The sequence below is a fragment of the Humulus lupulus genome, chromosome 1, assembly GCF_963169125.1.
Source record: "Humulus lupulus chromosome 1, drHumLupu1.1, whole genome shotgun sequence".
Taxonomy (NCBI): Eukaryota; Viridiplantae; Streptophyta; class Magnoliopsida; order Rosales; family Cannabaceae; genus Humulus; species Humulus lupulus.
In genome coordinates, this window is record NC_084793.1 from 157,353,980 (window position 1) to 157,375,576 (window position 21,597).

The window sequence follows — 21,597 nt, forward strand, 5'->3', positions numbered from 1 at the left end:
TAGTTACTGGAATTAGATTTCTTATATTGATAACATAAGCGTGGTGGAACAATCATTTGTGTACTTTTTTTGTGTTAAATCCGGAGAAATCTTTGCACAAAATATTAAACATAATATACCTATCCTCATAGTTACTTTTCTTCCCAAGTTATATAAATTTATTTTATTATGTGATACAAAAAATGATAAAAAAAATACGAAATTGCATCAAGAATTATGTAAAAAAAAAATGAAAATATCTTCTAGTGTCGAGGGGATTGCATGAATAAAGATTAAAAAAATTCGACTTGATTCAAGTCATAATCTATATGGGATTCCCAAAATTATTAATAGCCCCCCAAAAAAAGTGTATCAATTATAATTAATAATATCAAACCTTGTAATGTGTTGACAGTTATGGAAATCAAAGGGTGTGAATTTCTAGTTTCCTCATTTATAGGGATTGTTTGGTATTCTATAATTAAAGTTGTGATTAGTGTATAGTCTTTATAATACTAGCCCTAGGTTGTAAATTTGTATCACAGAAATAAAATATAGAAAGAAAGGTAATCTTTTCCTCACCAATTTTACATGGTATTAGAGCTTTAAGGCTCCTTCGGTCCTCTCTGTTTCCTTTTGTTCCCAGCCGCATCTTTCTTTGTCATCCAATCCTTCTCTCGGCAGTCAGGCGACATCTCGGTAGTTCTAGTCCAACCACCGTCACCCAGTCACACGGCCTCCTGCACTCTCTCTCTCTCTGAAGCTCTCGGCCAAACCCCATCGCACCACTCCGGCATCCTTTCCAGTTGTACGACGCCCAGAAGTTCTCGGCATCCTCTCCAACTCAGGAGCTCTCAGCCACCATCTCCGACATCACTCTCACCTGAGCTCTCGACTCCGGGTCTCTTGTCGCAGCCATCTCGTCCCAGTCTCAGTCGTGCACATTCCTTAGACGCTCGGACTTCTCAGAAGTTCAATCGGTCCCTGGGTCGCATAAGTCACCATGTCTACACGTAAAGAAAATTCATCTCAAAGGATTGGGCCTTACTCAGTCCAAACACAACCCACCGACATCCCTAATTCTAATCCCAATTTGGCCCATCATTGCACCTATCAAGTTAAGGCCCACAATCAGTTTTTTCCATAACAGTGGGCCTACCCAAATCCAAGTCCAATCTCAGGCCCATAACAAGTTCACCTTTGCTTTTATCAAAACTGGTAATTTTTCTTCAACTTTCCAAACACCATGGATAATAGATTCCGACGCAACTGATCACATGACAGGTTTCCCTCACTGGTTTGATTCAAGTTATTCGTGTTCCACTAAATCTAATGTCAAAATTGCAGATGGCTCTTACTCCTATTGTAGGAATTGACACCATTACATTATCTGCTGATTTACATCTTAAATCGGTTTTTTATGTACTTTCTTTGAAATGCAATTTAATCTCTGTCCATAAGTTAATTGTTGATAATCACTGCCTTGCTTAATTTATGTCAAATTCTTGTCACTTCCAAGATCTATCATCGGGGAGGACGATTGGCAGTGCTAGGATTCGTGATGGACTTTATTTATTTGATGGACAAAGAAGAGAGCAACCTTCTCAATTTCGTTTGGATTCAAGTTCTATTTCTAATTCCTATGTTTAAAAATCTGTTTTTGATTCAATTTCTCAAAAAATTATGTTATGGCACTGTCGACTTGGGTATCCAAGTTTTTTGTATTTAAAACAATTATTTCCCTCTTTGTTTATTCATAAAAAGGTTGCTGATTTTCAATGTGATATTTGTCAATTTGCCAAACACACACGGGTCTCCTTCCCTCCAAAAATGTATGCACCTTCCGGTCCTTTCTCTCTTATTCATAGTGACATTTGGTTCATTACATTCATTGATGATCACACACGAATCACTTGGTTTTATCTACTTAAACATAAGTCTGAAGCTGGTCCTGTTTTTCAAAACTTTCATCATATGATTCAAACGCAGTTTCAAACTTCTATTCAGACACTTTGTACTTACAATGGTACTGAATATTTCAATACTACTCTTAGTCCCTTTCTCCTTCATCATGGGATTATTCATCAAAGCTCCTGTGTGGATACACCACAACAAAATGGAGTGGCTGAGCAGAAAAATAGTTGCCTTTTAGAAGTTGCGCGTGCTCTCATGTTTACCATGCATGTTCCAAAATATCTTTTGGGTGATGCTGTCCTCACTACTACTTATCTCATTAATCACCTTCCCAGTCAACCCCTTCAGTTCAAAACACCATACTCTTTGTTTCAAACTCTGTATCCTCATGTGTCCACCAATTCTCTGCCAAACAAAGTTTTTGGTTGCACTTCTTTTGTTCACATTCACTCCCAAAATGGAAGTAAACTTGATCCTAAAGCCCTTAAGACAATGTTTTTGGGTTATTCTCCTACACAGAAAGGCTATCGATGCTAGTGTTCTCTCACTAGAAAATCCTATACCTCTCGTGATGTCACCTTCGAAAATACTCCTTCACTCCCACCTCGCTTCAAGGGGAGAATCATAATCATCACGAGCAAGAAGCTCAATTGTCGTGGGGATTAGAATTACCTCTATCCCTTCCTCTCTCTTCAAAGCCTAAAATCACTCCTGTCTCTTCTCTAGAGCCTGAAATCTCTCAAATGGTTTTTGAGCCTGACATCACTCTGTTATCTTCTTTTGAGCCTGACATCAACCCTCTCACAAAGATGGATCTTCTTCTCCTCAAGACCAATAGAAAGAACTGCGGGTATACTCCAGAAGGAATAAACAAATCACGAATCCTCATCACAGTCAAGAGCCCAATCCAGAGGTAGATTCACTGCTTTCAAAAGATCCAGGTACTCTACCCTCTAAACCTCCTTTTGATCTAGATGTTCTTATTGCATTGAGAAAGGGAACTAGATCTTGCACTCAACACCCTATTTCACAATTTATTATTTATTCAAAATTGTCATCACTATTTAAAGCTTTTACCTCTAGTCTGTCAGATATTGTGATTCCCAAGAATATCGATGAAGCACTTGGTCTCCTCAATGGAAATCAACAGTCCTTGAAGAGATGAGAGCACTCAAACAGAATGGAACTTGGAAATTAGTGGAATTGCTGCTTGGAAAGAAGGTGATAGGGTGCAAATGGGTGTTTATTGTCAAATACGATGCTAATGGATCTATTGAGAGGTACAAAGCTCGGTTAGTTGCCAAGGGTTTGTCTCAAACCCACGGAATTGATTACACAGAAACTTTCGCTCCAGTTGCCAATCAACACTGTTAGAGTATTACTCTCGCTTGCAGTGAACCTGGATTGGGAGTTGCATCAGCTTATTGTGAAGAATGCATTCTTGAGTGGTGATTTAGAAGAAGTGTATATGAGTCGGCCCTCGGGTTTTGAAAATCCTCCCAATACAATTAAAGTCTGCAAGCTGAACAAGTCTCTATATGGCTTGAAATAATCTCCTTGAGCATGGTTCAACCGTTTCCTGAAAGTAGTCAAGGGACTTGGATACACACAAGGTCAGACTGATCATACTCTGTTTATTAAACACTCCGGAAAGGGAAAAATGTCAGTGTTAATTGTGCATGTTGATGACATAATTTTCATTGGTAACAACACTAAAGAAATGAATTCAATCATAGAAATGTTGGCAAAAGAGTTCGAAGTCAAGAATCTCGGTTCACTCACGTATTTTCTAGGGATGGCATTTGCTAGAAGCAAGAAGGGTATTTTTGTGTCCCAAAGAAAATATATTCTTGATCTTCTAAAAGAGACAAGTATGCTTGGAAGTAAGCCAAGCAAAACTCCAATTGAGCTCGGAGACGAAAATAGGATGTTTGAAGGAAATCCAGTTGATAAAGGAAGGTATCAACAACTAGTACGAAAGCTAATCTACCTCCCACACACCAGACCAGATATTTCCTTCGCAGTAAGTCTTATCAGTCAATATATGCATGATCCGTGTCAAGGATATCTCGTATATAGAATTTTGAGGTATCTTAAGCAAACTCCAGGGAAAGGTATTTTCTTCCAAAAGACAACTGAAAGGAAAGTTGAAGTGTTCACAGATGTAGGCTGAGCTGGCTCAGTTGATGATAGAAAGTCTACATCTGGATAATGCACAATGGTATGGGGGAATGTGGTAACATGGCGAAGTAAGAAGCAAACAGTGGTTGCTAGAAGCAGTGCAGAAGCAGACACGTTATACATCATGACAGACACGTTGAAGTGGATTGTCATTTTATTAAGGAGAAGATTGATGGAGGAATTATCATATCATTAAATATGTCCAAACAGATCATCAACTGGCTGATATTCTGACAGAAGGGTTATCTAAACGGGTATTTGATTTCCTAGCAAACAAGCTTGGACTCATCAATATCTATAGTAAAAGGGTTTGACTTTCTAGTTCCCTCATTTATAGGGATTGTTTAATATTCTGTAATTAAAGTTGTGATTAGTGTATAGTATATATAATACCAGCCCTAGGTTGTAAATTTGTATCACGGAAATAAAATATAGAAAGAAAGGTAATCTTTTCCTCACCATTTTTACATAATGTATCTCTCAAGATTATGAATAGATACAATACTCAAAGAAATTACTTGTATATCATTGAGTACTGGTTCAGAATGGAAATAATTCAATATTTTTTTATATGGGGAGATGAATCATCAGGACAGCTAATTGATTTATGCATATTGCTTACAGACTCCCACATTGTGTATGAAGAACCTAGCAATGTAGTACATAATATCGTGGGTCTCTCCACCCATTGTGAATTGGTTGAATGCTTTTTTTTTTCATGTATACCGGACAAAATATTGCAGAGAAGAAGAGTAATTGTTGTTTAGAAATTTACGTTAGAATTGCACAAAATATAGGAGACATGCACAAGGTAATAGGAAAATAAAACTGTACAGAAAAGTGGACCAGAAAGTCTGAGACAATCTCGTATGAGTTTCTAGAAACCGTACAAATAATCACAAATAGTTTCATTGATATTTCAACATTATCTTCTTGCATATACATATGTATGTATTCATGTATGTACACTTCCATATAATATTTTATATAATTAATGAATATCGTATTTAATAGTTTACTTGAGTGGAGGTCCGTATTTGAAAATCATAGATTGAATCATTCAGTTATGATTACATGTACAATATCTACTCACCTGACAAATTCCTTACTAATTTTATGTTTTAGGCATCATAGCTTGGAATGGGTTTAAAACCCAAGTAATAACACAGAAACACCCTAAACAAAGATGCACACACACATGCACACGCACACACATTCTTATCTGGAATGGTTCTCGGCACCATGAAAGAAAATCTGAAACCAATCTAATATGATCATTGGTTTAATATTATCTTCAGCAAGAGGGCGAGTACCCACTGCATCATCAGGCAATGCCCAACAAAGTAATAGTCGACAAGGTGCTTGCATATACTGTCATCAGGGTGGGCATTCTTCAACTGATTGCCCTTCCCAGTTTTCGAGCCACCAAAGCGCTAGATCTCGTGGAAGGAACATACATCAGGGTGGTGAGTATGTAATAATGATTTATTTGACAAATCAAATACCATGGTCTAATTAAAAACCTTTCACATCCAGTCCAGCCAGTGTACAGAATATTCATGCTCACATAAAGAATCTGTCTTTGCATGATTGCATGCATCTGATCACTTTAATAAAATTGTACTTTGTAATTTATGTTTACTTGTTGAGCTAGTGGATATTGTCTTTTATTTCCTTATATTTTGAATGTACCCTACAAGGTAGAGATGCAGTTGTTATGAAGGTGACATTTTTTGTTAAAAGAATTGTTGAAAGGTTTTGCTTTCTCAGTTTATCCCTTTCTGATATGCTCTACATTTCTTCACTTGCCTCTCTTGCCTTGTTCTTTCGAAGTCTTGAATGTTACTGCATACGTGCGCTCTCTTTTCATTCTCATATCACTGATCTTTTTCTATTTTCTAGTACTTTTAAGAACTTAGTCGCTGTGGTTGCATAAATTATCATATCAGCAAGGCTGCTTCTTTATTGTTAAAATAACATAATTGCAAGTTCAAAAGGCAATGAGAACATTTAACATTAATAGGATGCTCCCTATTTCTTTCAATAGGGAATGATTCTTTACTCTAGAACAGCTTTTCCCCGACATGTGATTGCTTTTTTCCTATAGCCTTAATACTGGGACACCCACCATTGACCATGTGGCATTAAATTTAAAACTCAACTTTAGGAAATGGACAAGTTAATGCACCATTTTAAAAGTCTCTGATCTCCATTGGCAGCTAATATACATTTGATGATTTCAGTTTATATTTTGTTTCCATTTATGATTCACTAGAATGAACTTCATACTGTGCAGATGAGTCCACAATTTCATGTGATATGTGTGGAGCACTGTGTGCTTTGCGGACTGCTAATACGGCAAATAACAGAGGACGAAAGTTCTACTCATGCCAGTCACAAGAATGCAACTTCTTTGTGTATGTACACATATTACTCGAACTAGAAACTGAAGTAGTTTCTTTTAATTTGTAATTATATATTTACTTCAACTACTTTGGTTGGACTAGCGCAATGTGTTCCTAATACCTATAGTGGTAACTAGGATAATAGTGAGGTTTTTCGGCATCTAGATATGATTTGGACAGTATAAACTTAATGTAAAAATAGGGAATGTAATTTGTGTTGTTGCAGCAAAATGCAAGTTTGTATGTTTATGGAAACCTTGATTTTATCACTGGTTGATACTGTTGTGGCCTTTTTCTTATACAGATGGGAGGATAGCCTCAATAATGGTTTTGGAGGAAGAAGTGGCCAGCGTGCAACCATGAGAGCCTCAGCATCTAATCCCAGCCAGAGCAGTGGTCGGGGCAGGGGTGGTCGTGGAGCAGCACGTGGTGCTGGTGTAACTTTTGTGTCAGCAACTGGTGATCCAGTTTCTGGTAGAAGGTGCTTTGTTTGCGGCGATCCTTCACATTTTGCTAATAACTGCCCCAATCGTGGTAACTGAAAGCATTACGCATGAGCTTCATCCGTCTAAGTTTATCCAGATACTTGGCCATATTAATCTCAAGATATATTTTAGCAAGTTGCTAGCTTTAATGGCTTAACTAGAAGTGCTTGGAACGTTGCTGTTTTTGCCATTGCTGGTCACTGGTTAAAAAGATAACATAACAGTGTTTGAAAATGCATTGGAATATTGTATAGGTGAAATTCTGGGTTGCTCTTTGGACCTTTATTACTAAAGAGCTCAATTCTCTGTGGTAGACGATTTTGTAGCCTAATATGCTTTTCATTTAGCTTGTAGAAAGTTTTATTTAATGGAGGGAGAGTATGTAGACCGTGCTGGTTGATGCAAGTGTAATATGACCAAATTTTGTTGGAATCTGTATTGGGCTAAACGTATTAGCACATACTAAGTTGTAATATGGAAATTTGAGTTTTTATACTTAATGAGGGGTTCTAGGTCTAAAAAAAAATGCTAGACATTTAAATAATTTCAAATAAATGTCAATTCTTTTGACAATAGCCAATATACTCCTCTCATAATTTTCCCATTAACTTCCTCATCTCTCTTCCCTCTTTCTCAACCCGTTCTTCTCAACTCTCTCTCTAAAAAAAAATTCATGGGTAAGGTAAAAAATATAAGAGAACTCAATGTAATGGAAAGTATTCATCACTTAGGTCACTAAAATACTGCATTTCGAACATATCTGAATATGATTTTTGGGTATTATTTGCAAAAAAATTTCAGATCTGAAACTTTGAAATCTGCATAAAATCGACGTGGTTTGATGGTGCTAGGCCTTTAAAATCATGATTTTCATGAAAAAATCGATGTTGTTCGATGGTGGTTCGATGCGATTCTTGCTAGAAACGTAATTTTTCACTCAGGTGTTTGTTTGAGTGATTTTTTTTATTTTGGGTATCTTTTTTAAGATCTACACGTTTGAGATGTGTATATACACATTTGAGAAATTTAAATCTTGAAAAAAATGCAAAACATACCTCATGTTCAAGATATGTTTTGGTATGTTTTCAAGTTATAAACTTTGAAAATGTATATGTGAATATCTAAAGATCTCAAAAAAATACCTAAAATAAAAAAAATCACATCAAACGAACACTCGAGTGAAAAATTATGTCTTACAAGAATTGCATCAAACCACCATCGAGCAACGTCAATTTTTTCATGAAAATCTTGATTTTGAATGCCCAATCGAGTTAGCATCGAACACCTTCAAGCAAAGTCAATTTTCTACAGATTTCAGAGTTTCATATCTGAACAATAGCTCAAAAATCATGCCCTACTTGATGGTGTTCGATGCCAACTTAACGGGGCCTTCAAAATCAAGATTTTCATGAAAAAATTGACGTTGCTCGATGACGGTTTGATGCAATTCTTGTAAGAGACATAATTTTCCACTTGGGTGTCCGTTTGGGATGATTTTTTCTATTTTGAGTATTTTTTTTTTGAGATCTACACGTTTTAGATGTTCACATACACATTTTAAAACTTGAAAACAAATCTTGAACATGAGGTATGTTTTGCATGTTGTATTTTTTTTCAAGATTTATATTTCCCAAATGTGTATATAAACATCTCAAACGCGTAGATTTTGAAAAAATACAAAAAAAAAAAAATCACTCCAAACGGATACCCGAGTGAAAAATTAAGTATCTTGTAAGAATCACATCGAACAACATTAAACCACCATCAACCAACATATATTTTTTCATGAAAATCATGATTTTGAAGGCATCATTGAGCTGGCATCAAGCACCATCGAACCACGTCGATTTTCTGCAAATTTCAAATTTTCAGATCTAAAAAAATCGCAAAAAAAAAACTCAAAAATCATGCCCAGATTTGTTCGAGATGCAGTATTTTAGTGTCCTAAATGAAGACTACTTTCTATTACATTGAGTTCTCTTATATTTTGCTTTACCCATGAATTTTTTTTTCTAGAGAGAGAGTTGAGATGAATAGGTTGAGGGAGAGAGAGAGAAGATGAAGTGGATGGAAAAAATTATGGGAGAGGTATTTTAGGTATTGTCAAAAGATTTGACATTTTTTTGAAATGGTTAGAAGGCCTAACATTTTTTTTGATTTAGGACACTTCATTAAGCATAAAAACTCAAAATTCCCTTGTAAAAAGCCCAAATACATTGCATTGACACCATTCATTGCTTTTTATTAAGAGATTTTTTCTTAAATACACAATTTTTTTTTTTTTTTTACTTTTTTACGATTCCTATTTTTTTTTCTTAAAAAATACGCACTCTAGTTTTCAAAAATACGATTTTCAAAGTTTCATAATTACAAAAATATGGTTTTTAAGAAAAAAAACTTGAAAACAACTCACTTGACCAACTAAACATCAATAAAAAAAAGACAACCGTAAAAATATAAAAATATCCTTAAACCCGTAAAATTGAAAAAAAAAAATTTGACCGTAAAAACGTTATTTTTTTCACAAAAATTAGTATTTTATGCAAAAATCTCTTTTATTAACATCATCCATCAATACAAAATAATATATATATATATAAACTTAGGGAAATTCTAGTTTTTATGCATCATAGGACTTCAAATTAAAAAAAAAAAAAAATCCCTTAGTGTATTCACATTTCATTTTAGTGCTATTTTTTCCCTTGTTTTAAAAAATATCCCTCATTATTTTTGCACTTAACTCTTCCTATTCTCTTTTTTCTCTCTCTCTCTCCATTGGTTTTCTATGAAACTTGAACACCACCATCACTACACACCCGCATCCCTCTTTCTTTCTATGAAAATGGCAGTCACACTATCTCTCTCTCTCTCTACCCTTCCAATTCACATCTCTCCTTCTCTTAACTTCTCAATGGAAGCTACACAAAAAGAGACCCATAATAATTTTGAATGATTTGAACTTAAACTCATGACAAGTAATACTTAACACTAAGAATTGCATTTCGAATAATTCTAGACGTGATTTTGGATTTTTTTCAAATCTAAAACTCTGAGATCTATAGAAAATTGACTTTGCTAGATAGTGCTTGATGCCAGTTCAATGGGGCCTTCAAAATCAAGATTTTCATGGAAAAATAGACTTTTCTCGATGGTGGCTCGATGGCTACTTGATGGTTGCTCGATACTGCTCGATGGTGCTCGATGCGATTCTTGCAAGAGACATAATTTTTCACTCGAGTGTCCATTTGGGGTGAAATTTTTTTAATTAGATTTTTTTTAGATTTACAAGTTTAAAATGTTTATATACACATTTGGAAAGTTTAAAAGCTTGAAAAAAATACAAAAATGCAAATACACCTTATGTTTAAGACATGTTTTGGTATGTTTTCAAGTTTAAAACTTCACAAATGTACATATACACATCTCAAACGTGTAGATCTTGAAAAAAAATACCCAAATTTAAAAAGAAACACCCCAAACGGACACTCGAATGAAAAATTACGTCTCTTGCAAGAATCACATCGAACACCATCGAGCAAATTCAATTTTTTCATGAAAATCTTGATTTTGAAGGCCCAATCGAGCTGACATCGAGCAATACCGATTATCTACAGATTACAGAATTTCAAATTTGGAAGAAAAAAAAACCCAAAAATCTTGCCCAGGTCAATATTGCTCGATGCTAACTCAACTGGGCTTTCAAAATCAAGATTTTCATAAAAAAAATCTACTTTGCTCGATGGTGTTCGACGCCATTATTGCAAGAGACGTAATTTTTACTCAGGTGTCCGTTTGGGGTGAATTTTGTTTTTGTTTTTGTATTTTGATATTTTTTCAAGAGCTACATGTTTGAGATATGCATATGTACATTTGTAAAGTTTAAAACTTGAAAACATACAAAAACATGTCTTAAACATGAAGTGTGTTTGCATTTTTGTATTTTTTTTTTCCAAGCTTTAAATTTTGCAAATGTGTATATAAACATTTTAAACGTGTAAATATCGAAAAAATACTTAAATTAAAAAAAATCACCCAAAACGAACACCCGAGTGAAAAATTACACCTCTTGCAAGAATCGTATTGAGTAACCATCGAGAAAAGTCGATTTTTTCATTCAAATCTTGATTTTGAAGACCCCATCGAGCTGACATCGAGTTGGCATCGATCAAAGTTGATTTTCTACATATTTTAGAGTTTCAGATCTGAAAAAATATTACAAAAAAAACCCAAAATCATGCCCTGAATTGTTCGAAATGCAATTCTTAGTGTGTTAAATGATACTTGTCATGAGTTTAAGTTCTAAATCATTCAAAACTATCTTGGGTCTTTTTTGTGTAGCTTCCATGGAGAAATTAAGAGAAATAGAGATGAGATTCAGAGGAGTAGAGAGAGAAAGAGATGTGGTGTGTGGCTGCCATTTTCATAGAGAAAGAGAAGAGGAAATGAGAAGGATAGTTTGGGGAAGTTGGAAAAGTTTAGCATCATTTTTTAATTTACTTCCTGCCTAACATCATTTTTAATTAGCAACATCCATTAAGCATAGAAACTGAAATTTCCCTAAACTTATTGTATGAGCGTGGGGCCATGGTCACGGTCATGTTGTAAATCTCCACTCTCCAAGCATATTGCACGTGCACATGCAAACACAGTTTGAGGATAGTGAAGGCTCCTTCACAAGCAATAAAATACGAAACACATGAATTGATTCTTAAATAGTCCAAATGGGAAGGTTGGTTTTACTTAATAGTTTATACCTTTTCACACGATATGACACTTCCCCACATGTCTTCTCAGCTTTGCTAATGGACCATCTCTCTTACGTTTTCTATAATATAAAAATGCCATTATTGTTATTTTTATAATAATATCAATGTGAACTTTTCCAGTTTATAAGGATTGGTATATATTAGCATACCTGACAAAACTACCTAATCTAATATGATTCAATACTTTCCTTATCATGCGTAAGGCTTGCAAAAACTTCTAAAGGCTGGAGAAATTTGATAGTATATATAGTACGTGATCCAATTTTAATGGACGTGTGCTATTTCTCAGAAAAATTTATTGCCTTGGTTTTTTGGTTCGTTTTTATTTATGAGAATAGCTCCATTCTTGTAACGTTGATAGAACTATTAAAATTTCAAGCAAAACATACTTGAATTTTCTACGTATTTTATCTGATGTTTTTCCTCACAAAAAAATTAACATACGTGTGTGTTGTTAATCTATCAAAACTCAAAATCAAATAAACTGATTATTTGTTAAAACATCAAGAACTTATTACTGAAAGTGCATGCAATCAATGACACATTTAGTCAAACCTTTGATATGCATAAACAAAGTGGTAAAGTCAGAAGAAAAATCAAATAAACATAATCTAAACAAAATTCTAAGAAAAGAAGAGACGCCACATAACAATTATGCTGGTTCAAGACCAAAGATCAATATGATCTTTGGCTCTACATCCAGTTTGAACATTATCCATTTATTGAATAAATCTGAAGTATGGAGTAAAGCACAGTTGAGAAGTAGATCTTCAACTAAAAAGTCTTCAATGGAGAGTAATCTCAAAACACTCAGCCCCTCCCTTGAGCCTAACACATTCGTACGTTAGTGTTAGCTTAATTACAAAATCCTTTGTCCTCCCACTCTTTTTCTCTCTATCTGTACTTCTTAATTCAGCCCACTATTTCTTCTTCCAAGCTTTTTCTTATTTCGTGTATATCTCTTCAGTCGAGCCCTCTTGGCTTTTATAGCCAGCTCACGTACAACTACTCTTCCAACTGAAAAATAGAATTTGTTAAGTTAGTTGGACTTTGGAGGAATAAAAATACCAAAACTTCCACCTTCTTCCTTCAAATCACAGCTGCTTGGAATTGATGTTTACTGAAATAGAGATAGTGTTCTAAACAATCAACTTAGTTTCCAAGGTTGAGTAAGTTTAGACAACAATGTCTAAACTTACTTACTGTCAAAACTTTGGTGCCAACATCTGCAGGGTTATCTTCATATTTTACTTTGTTTAGTTCTATAAATCCTTCCTCTATCTTTTCTCTTATACAAAACAATGCGATGTCTATATGTTTGCTCTTTTCATGGTACATTGGATTCTTGCAAAGATGAATTGAAGACTGGCTGTCCGAGTAGATTGCTACTTCACCTTTCAAGATTTTTAACTCTTGTAGGATTCCTTTTAACCAGATTGCTTCTTTAAAAGCCTCTATTGTTTCCCTGAATTCAGATTCATTAGTAGATAGTGACACTACTGATTGTTGCTGAACTTTCCAACATATGCAATTATGATTAGTGAGAAACATATAGGATGTTGTAGACTTTCTCGTGTCTTTATTGGATGCATAATCTGCATCCACATATCTTTTTAGTTCTAGTTTTTCTTCAATTCTTTTGTAAATTAAACCATGATCCAAGGTGCATTTCAAGTACCTAATGAGCCATGAGAGCTTTCCAATGCTCTTGGCCTGGATTCGACATACACCTGCTTAGAACACTTAAGGCATGTGCAATATCAGGTCTTGTATTGACCATGATATACATTACACATCCTAAAGTAGTAGAGTAAGGCATTTCTTTCATTTCTTCAGCACTTGAAGGACATTGTTCCTTTGTCAATTCGAACTGGCTACCTAAAGGTACTAAAGTGCTTTTAGCATCTTGCATATAGAACTTTTTAACTACCTTCTATATGTAACTTGACTGTTTTAGGCACACCTTTCCTTCATCTCTGTTTCTCACAACTTCTATGCCAATAATCTTTTGTACTGGTCCCAATTCTTTCATTTCGAATTCTTCTTTAAGTTTGGTCTTAATGCTTTTGATCATTGCATTGTCCTTGCTTAAGATAAGCATATCATCTACATACAATAGCAAATAAGCTGCAGTAGAGGAATCTAAACCTTTGTAGTATAGGAAATGATCAAATAGAGATCTTGTGAATCCGATGTCTTGCATATAAGTGTTAAAATGTTTGTTCCATTGTCTTGGAGATTGCTTGAGGCCATATAGTGACCTTTTCAGTTTACAAACCAGCTCTGAATTGTCTTGTTCCACCTTAAATCCTGGCGGTTGTTTCATGTAAATGTCTTCCTCTATGACTCCATTCAGAAAAGCAGTCTTCACATCTAGTTGCTCCACCTCTAAATCCTGTTGTGCAGCTAGAGATAACATCAATCTTGTTATTTTATACTTCACTACAGGTGAAAATATTTCTTTGTAGTCTATTCCTTCCACCTGAGTGAAGTCCTTAGCTACCAACCTAGCCTTGTATCTTACTGAGTCATCAACTTTTATCCCTTCTTTGACCTTGAAAATCCATTTATAGTCTATTACTTTCTAGTTCACTGGTTTGGTTACTAGATCCCATGTTCTATTCTTGGTGAGTGATTCCATTTCTTCTTTCATGGCCTGTAGCCATCTGGTTTTTATCCTTTCCTCAAGTAGCTTCTTCAAAACTATTTGGTTCAGGGATTTCTGTTTGCTACACTACAGAAAGACCATAAGCAATCAGGTCTGCTTCTGCATAGTGTGTTGGAGGATGGATTTATCTTCTGGTCCTATCTCTTGCTAACTGATAGTCTGCTAGATCTTCATGTGTTTCTGTGATTTCAGTTCCAGCTTCTGTAGATGAGTCTTGATCTCTTTCTGATGCTTCCTCTTGCTTGTCTTGCTCAATCTCAGTTTTAGTAACATTCTGAGTTCTTGTACTGCCTGCAATATCAGAGAACAAACTACCCTTCTTAGCTGTTAAGTAAGGGAAATCATACTCATTAAAAATAACATTTCTTGCTACTACAATTTTAAGCCTACCCTTTTGGTTTATGCAGATCCTATAACCTTTTGTGCCTATTTGATATCCTAGGAAAATTACTTTGATTGATCTAGGTTCTAATTTATCAATAGATTGGTGTACATACGTTGTACATCCGAATACTTTCAAGTGTTTAAGGTTAGGTTGTCTACCACGCCACATTTCAAAAGGAGTTTTCAAATTTATTGACCTATTTGGGCTTCTATTTATTAGGTAGCATGCGGTTGCTAAGGCTTCTTCCCAGTAAATCTTCCCCAATCCTGAGCTAAGTAACAAACATCGAACTTTGTTAAACAAGGTTCTATTCATACGTTCAGCTACCCCATTCTGTTCAGGGGTATTAACAATTGTTCTATGTCTAGTTATGCTACTTTCTTTACACAAAATATCAAACTCATGATTAACAAACTCTAGGCCATTGTCAGTTCTAAGAGTTTTGATTTTCAATTCAGTTTGGTTTTCAATTTGTGTTTTCCAAGTCCTAAAGTGATCTAGACATTCATCTTTAGTTCTTAATAAATAAGTCCACACACATCTACTATAATCATCAACTATGGAAAGGAAGTATTGTTTACCTGTATTAGTTGGAATCTGGTAAGGCCCCTACAAATTAGCATGAACATATTCTAATATTCTCTTTGTGGTGAGTAGAGCTTGAGTGAACTTGATCTTATGTTGCTTACCAAGTATACATGCTTCACATAAGGGAAGAGCACTGGTCCTCAGCTTGGTAATTATCCCTTGACTGTGCAATTATCTAAGGCCTTGCTCACTTATGTGCCTGAGTCTTTGATGCCATAGTATCATCTCATTTTCTTGACCCTTTACAACTCCAACTTCAGCAGTAGGGACTGTTTCTCCATCCAATATATATAAACCATTTATTTTCTTGCCTTTCATCACTAGTAGAGATCCTTTAGTAATCCTCAGATTTCCATTTATTGACTTGTATGAATATCCTTCATCTTCTAGAGTTCCAAGGGAAATTAAGTTCCTTCTTAAATTTAGAATATGTCTCACATTTGACAGAATTTTCACTTCTCCATTGAACTGTTTAATGGCTATCTTCCCAACCCTGCAAGAAAAATCATTTCCCATTAGAACTTTACCACCATCAATTTGTTTATAATCGAAAAATGATTCTCGAGTTGGGCACATATGATATGTGCATCCAAAATTGAGAATCCAATCCCTGGTTTGTGTGGTTTCTGAGATTGTGAAAGCATCTCCATCTGTTGACCAATCATCAGTATCTTCTTCAGCTACTGCAACTGTGTCACCCTTTGTCTTTTGATCATGTTTATGCTTTTGATTTAACTTTGGGGTATGCTGTGATTTGAAGCTTGCTTGTTGTTCTTTATACTTGTTATAGAACCGTTGAATGTGTCCTGGTCTTCCACAGAAATAACACTTTCTGTCTCATTTTCCTCAAGATTTTGACCTGCAATGAGAATGATGTTGGTTCTTTGAATAGCTTCTTTTTGGGTTCCTTCCTCTTGCCAAGTATACTTCTTCTTTCTTAGCATCTTTTTCCAACTGTAACTCAAAATCCTTGGACTTCAAAGCACCAAGAACTTCCTATAATGCTATCACATCTCTTCCATATTTAATGGCAGCCTTTACTTCTTAATAGGTGGTAGGAATCTCAGAAGAATGATGGCTTGGATTTATTCATCTACTTTGTGTTCAATATTGGCAAGACCTACAATAATTTCATTAAATTTGTCAATATTTTCATCTAAAGACAAAGTAGATATCATTCTAAAACCATACAGTCTTTCAAGCAAGTTTATCTTGCTAGAAATTGAAGGTTTCATATGGAGTTCTTCCAGCTTATCCCAGATTCCTTTGGCTGTCTTTTGATCAGTCAACTTTCTTCGAACATTATTGGATAAGTGCATGATTATGGTGTAGTAAGCCATCTCTTCCATCTCGACAATCTCTTTAGGTTTCTTCTCAGTCAAAATTTGGTGTTACTAAGAACCCTTGCCACTTTTTGACGCACTAGAATTACTTTGAGGCTTTCCCTCCACAGAGCAAAATCGCCTGCTCCATCAAACTTTTCCAATTCGAATTTGGCCATTGTTGACATGAGTTCTTGCACAGTTTCTTGATTAATCTTGCAGCGGATATGTCAAAATCTCGAGCTGTTCTTTTTGATCATGAAACCTGGCTCTGATTTTGTTGTTAATCTATCAAAATTCAAGATCAAATAAATTGATTATTTGTTAAAACATCAAGAACTTATCACTGAAAGTGTATGCAATCAATGGCACATTTAGTCAAACTTTTGATATGCATAAATAGAGTGGTAAAGTCAGAAGAAAAATAAAATAAAGATAATCTAAGCAAAATTCTAAGAAAAGAAGAGACACCACAGAACAATTATATTGGTTCAAGACCAAAGATCAATGTGATCTTTGGCTCTACATCCAGTTTGAACACTATCCCTTTATTGAATGAATATGAAGTATGGAGTACAACACAATTGAGAAGTAGATCTTCAACTAAAGAGTCTTCAATGGAGAGTAATCTCAAAACACTCAGCCCCTCCCTTGAGCCTAACACATTCATGCGTTAGTGTTAGCTCAATTACAAAACCCTTTGTTCTCCCACTCTCTTTCTCTCTTTCTGTACTTCTTGATTCAACCACTATTTCTTCTTCCAAGATTTTTCTTATTTCGTGTATATCTCTTCAGTCGAGCCCTCTTGGATTTTATAGCCAGCTCACCTTTACAGCTACTCTTCCAACTGAAAAATAGAATCTGTTAAGTTAGTTGGGATTCGGAGGAATAAAAATACCACAATGTGCATAATTGACAATGCACATGGTATAAATGATGAGCTCATCTCAATGTCCATTGTGATCAAGCCTCAATGATTCATATTAATGGCACGAGATAATATGTTATTGGACACTAAAAAAAGTTTTTTAACAAATTAGATCGACCCATAAATAAGCAAAGTACATGCAATTAGAGAAGTCATATTGGCTCATGTACAAGTGTAAATTATTTTATTCACAAAGAATGAAATTGTGAAAATGAAAAGAATCGCCAATAATATTAATAAGAATAAAAGAAAGATTCTCCTTAAAAAAGAAAAAAATCTTGGAGCAAATTTTCGTTATTATCGTTTTAATATACATTTTGCAGGAAAATGTTTCATTTAGACCCGTATTTTTCAAAATAGGTTAAAATAATCTATTGGAGCGATTTTGATCAAAATATTTTTGAATCCGACCAAAAATATACTTGTTTTTATAAATTATTTAATCAAATAAAAACAAAAAACATATATCAAATATAAATAAATAATGTAATTATGATAACTCTAGGATATAGAGTTATTTTACCATTGTTAAACTAATATGTTGAGCAAAAATTGTGTTTCTCGAGTGATTTATAATGATTTTAAATGTAGTGTTTGTTAATTTGCTAATTAGAGCTATTAAATGTTAATGCTTGTAAATTTATGAAAAGAGGCTCATAAATGCTATGTTTATTTTTTATGTTGGGCAAGAGATCTAGTGGAAACTGTAGAGAAGATTTGGAGTTTGAATGGAGAAATAAATGATCAGATTTCTGCAGCATTTTCACAGAATTTCGTTTAGGCAGCATTAAGGAATTTCACATGTTTTGGTTTGCCACCTCATAAATTATTGAGGCTTTTGTATTTCATTAATATATTTTTTTTTTGGGCTGAAGGTTGGACTTTTATTAATTGGTGGTCCAAAAAGGTGGAGAAAGAGACAAAATAAGGGCTTGCGCGTGAATAGAGAAGTCCTAGCTCATGTGACTCAAAGGAATAATCATCATTTTCTTTTTTTGGAAGAGGGAATAGACATAAAAAAATAGAGCAGCCGCCAGGTGCAAGAAATATACCCATTTTGGCAGCCATTAAAAGAAGAAAGAAGGAAGGAGAGAGGATCCTAAGGAAGAAGACAAAAAGAGAAGGGCTATTTGGGGGACACTCCATAATATTCTTGGCTTGCTTTCTTCCCCTTCTCTCTTAGAACTTAATTCTTTCTTGCCTTTTATTTTGATTTATGGATGATTATAAGTTGGGTTATTTTGTGTTTAAAGCTATGAACTAATTCTCTTAAAGTTAGGATAATTAAGAAACTTTGTTATGCAATTGTGGAACTTTGCTATTGATGCTTAATGCTAATTGAGGTTTATTCATTCAAGTAATTTTCATGCTTAATATTTACTATTGCTTGATCACCTTTAGTAAATGATTGAAATAGTTAAGATTGTTGAAAATGATTATAATTATTGGACAAAAGACTTGAATGGTGCAAGATTAATTTATTTGATTTTAATTTTGTGAGGGTATAGACATATATCTTTGCCTTGCATAATCTAATAGAATTGGTGCTTGATATGAAATTCTTGAAATTAAATTGGCTTAGACATAAGTAATTTAATTAGAGAGTTAAACCTATTTGATTTCGACAAAAACTTGTGGACTTGATTAGATTCTTGATTAGTAAACTGTCAGTGTGCCACAACATTTTCATAACATTGTTTCCAGTAATTGCATAATATGGGGAATTAATTATCCTAGCTTACCATCTCATTACCAACTGATTTTCATTTTGCATCCCATTAATTTAGATTTTAAATTCAGCTGTTAGTTATTTTTAATTGCATATAAAAATCAACTTCCAATTTAATTTGAGTTTGGTTCTTTTATTTTTAATCATTTTGCTAGACTTTAATTTCACAATTTTTAGCTTAAAAACAATCCTTGTGGATACGATATTGGGTTCTTATCTCCTTATTACTTGTTGACAGTGTACACTTGCACTTAGTATCTATTTTGCACAACAAGTTTTTGGCGTTGTTGCCAGGGATTGTTTAAAGTCATTTATTGTAAAATTAAGTATCTCGCAATTTGGTTTAAATTTTTTTGTGCTAACTTGGGTGATTCTCATGCAATTTCAGGTTTATACAGTGTATGAACGAGAATCAAGACCCTGAAATACTTCCCATTGATTTAGAAATTGAGCGTACCTTTAGAAGAAGGCGAAAGATACAAAAATAAAAAAGGGAAGTAGTAGTGATGGATGCTGAGAAAGGGGCTCAACAGGGAGCCGCTCAAAGGGCGGAAAATCTAGCAGGAGTCGCTCATGATCCAACAGTAAATCTAACAGGAGCTGCTCAAGATTGAGAGCTCAAGGGGGAGTAGCTGCCAATAATGGGCATAATGCAGTTATTGTGGTTGATGACAGAGATCGTGCAATTAGGCAATATGCTCTCCCCCTCTTCAATGAGCTCAATCCAGGCATCGTTAGACCAGAAATTCAGGTAGCACAGTTTGAATTGAAGCCAGTCATGTTCCAGATGCTTCAAACTGTGGGCCAATTTAGTGGGATGCCAACAGAGGATCCTCACATTCATCTTCGATTGTTCATTGAAGTGAGTGATTCATTCAAGCTGCCCGGAGTTACAGAAGATGCCTTGAGACTGAAGTTGTTCCCATACTCCTTGAGAGACAGAGCTAGAGATTGGTTGAACTCTTTTCCATCTGATTCTGTGACTACTTGGCAAGAGTTGGCAAAGCGGTTTTTGATGAAGTATTTCCCTCCCACTAAGAATGCCAAGCTCCACAATGAGATTACTTCATTTCAGCAACTTGATGAAGAATCTTTATATGTGGCATGGGAGCGGTTTAAGGAGTTGTTGGGCAAATGCCCTCATCATGGCATTCCTCATTGCATCCAGATGGAGACATTTTACAATGGTCTGAAAGCTCATACTAGAATGGTAGTTGATGCTTCAACGAACGGGGCTCTTCTTGCTAAGTCCTATAATGAGGCATATGAAATCCTTGAGAGGATATCCAACAACTATCAGTGGACCACTTCTAGATTGTCTACAGGTAGAAAGGTGGTCGGGATTCATGATGTAGATGCCATCACTTCTTTGGCAGCCCAAGTGTCCTGTATTTCTAATATGCTCAAGACAATGAATATGGGGATGAATCAATCAATGGGGCAGCCTATGGGAACACAAATGGGGCCCATGGAGAACATTTCTTGTGTGTATTGTGGTGAGGGTCATACTTTTGACAACTGTCCTTCCAATCCAGCAGCTATATGTTACATGGGGAATCAAAATAGGAATAGCCCTCATTTTAATTCCTACAACCCATCATGGAGGCAACTTCCCAAATTCTCGTGGAGTAATCAAGGGGCTGGCCCTAGCAATTCTTCTATGCCTCCAGGACCAAATTTCCCACCGGGTTATCCCCCACAAGCACCACAACAAATGCCACAACAACAAGCAATGCAATCTAGCTCTCTTGAGAACATGTTGAAGGGGTATATATAGTGAAGAACGAAGCCATAATCCAAAGCCAAGCTATATTATTAATAAACTTAGAAAACCAAGTTGGGCAGCTACCTAATGAGCTTAGAAATAGACCCCATGGTATGTTACCAAGTGACACCAGGAATCCAAGAAATGGGAGCAAAGAACATTGTAAAGCTGTCACTTTGAGAAGTGGGAAGGAGTTGGAGAATTCCAAGGCAAATTCTGGGTATGAGGGTGAGCCCTCTTCAATCCAAATAAATGAGGAAATTCCAAAAGACGCTGAAATTCCTAGTGTAGAAAAATCTGCCTCTGCCCAGAATGCTGCAGGAATGCCACAACATTAGCTCCCAGACAGCTCAAGTACAAGGCAGCCACCTCCATTTCCCCAATGTTTTTAGAAGCAAAAGTTGGACTCTCAATTTAAAAAGTTCCTAGACATTTTGAGGCAGCTACATATTAACATTCCCCTTGTTGAAGCCTTAGAGCAA

The 21,597-nt window shown here is 35.2% G+C and overlaps 1 protein-coding gene and 1 non-coding gene across 2 annotated transcripts in view; one reads left to right on the forward strand and one right to left on the reverse strand.

Moving 5' to 3' along the window:
• LOC133799562 (DNA topoisomerase 3-alpha) overlaps positions 1–7,464 on the forward strand; it is a 96,463-nt gene extending 88,999 nt beyond the window's left edge. Inside the window, exons 21-23 of the mRNA XM_062237569.1 lie at positions 5,373–5,540; positions 6,371–6,491; positions 6,784–7,464. Of these exons, the coding sequence (XP_062093553.1) occupies positions 5,373–5,540; positions 6,371–6,491; positions 6,784–7,021 (527 nt within the window). The 3' untranslated portion in view covers positions 7,022–7,464. The remainder of the gene's footprint in view (positions 1–5,372; positions 5,541–6,370; positions 6,492–6,783) is intronic.
• Positions 7,465–20,395: 12,931 nt separating this feature from the next.
• Positions 20,396–20,502, reverse strand: LOC133813405 (small nucleolar RNA R71). Its single transcript, XR_009884417.1, has one exon. It is a non-coding gene; the product is annotated as a small nucleolar RNA R71 (small nucleolar RNA).
• Positions 20,503–21,597: the final 1,095 nt, after the last annotated feature.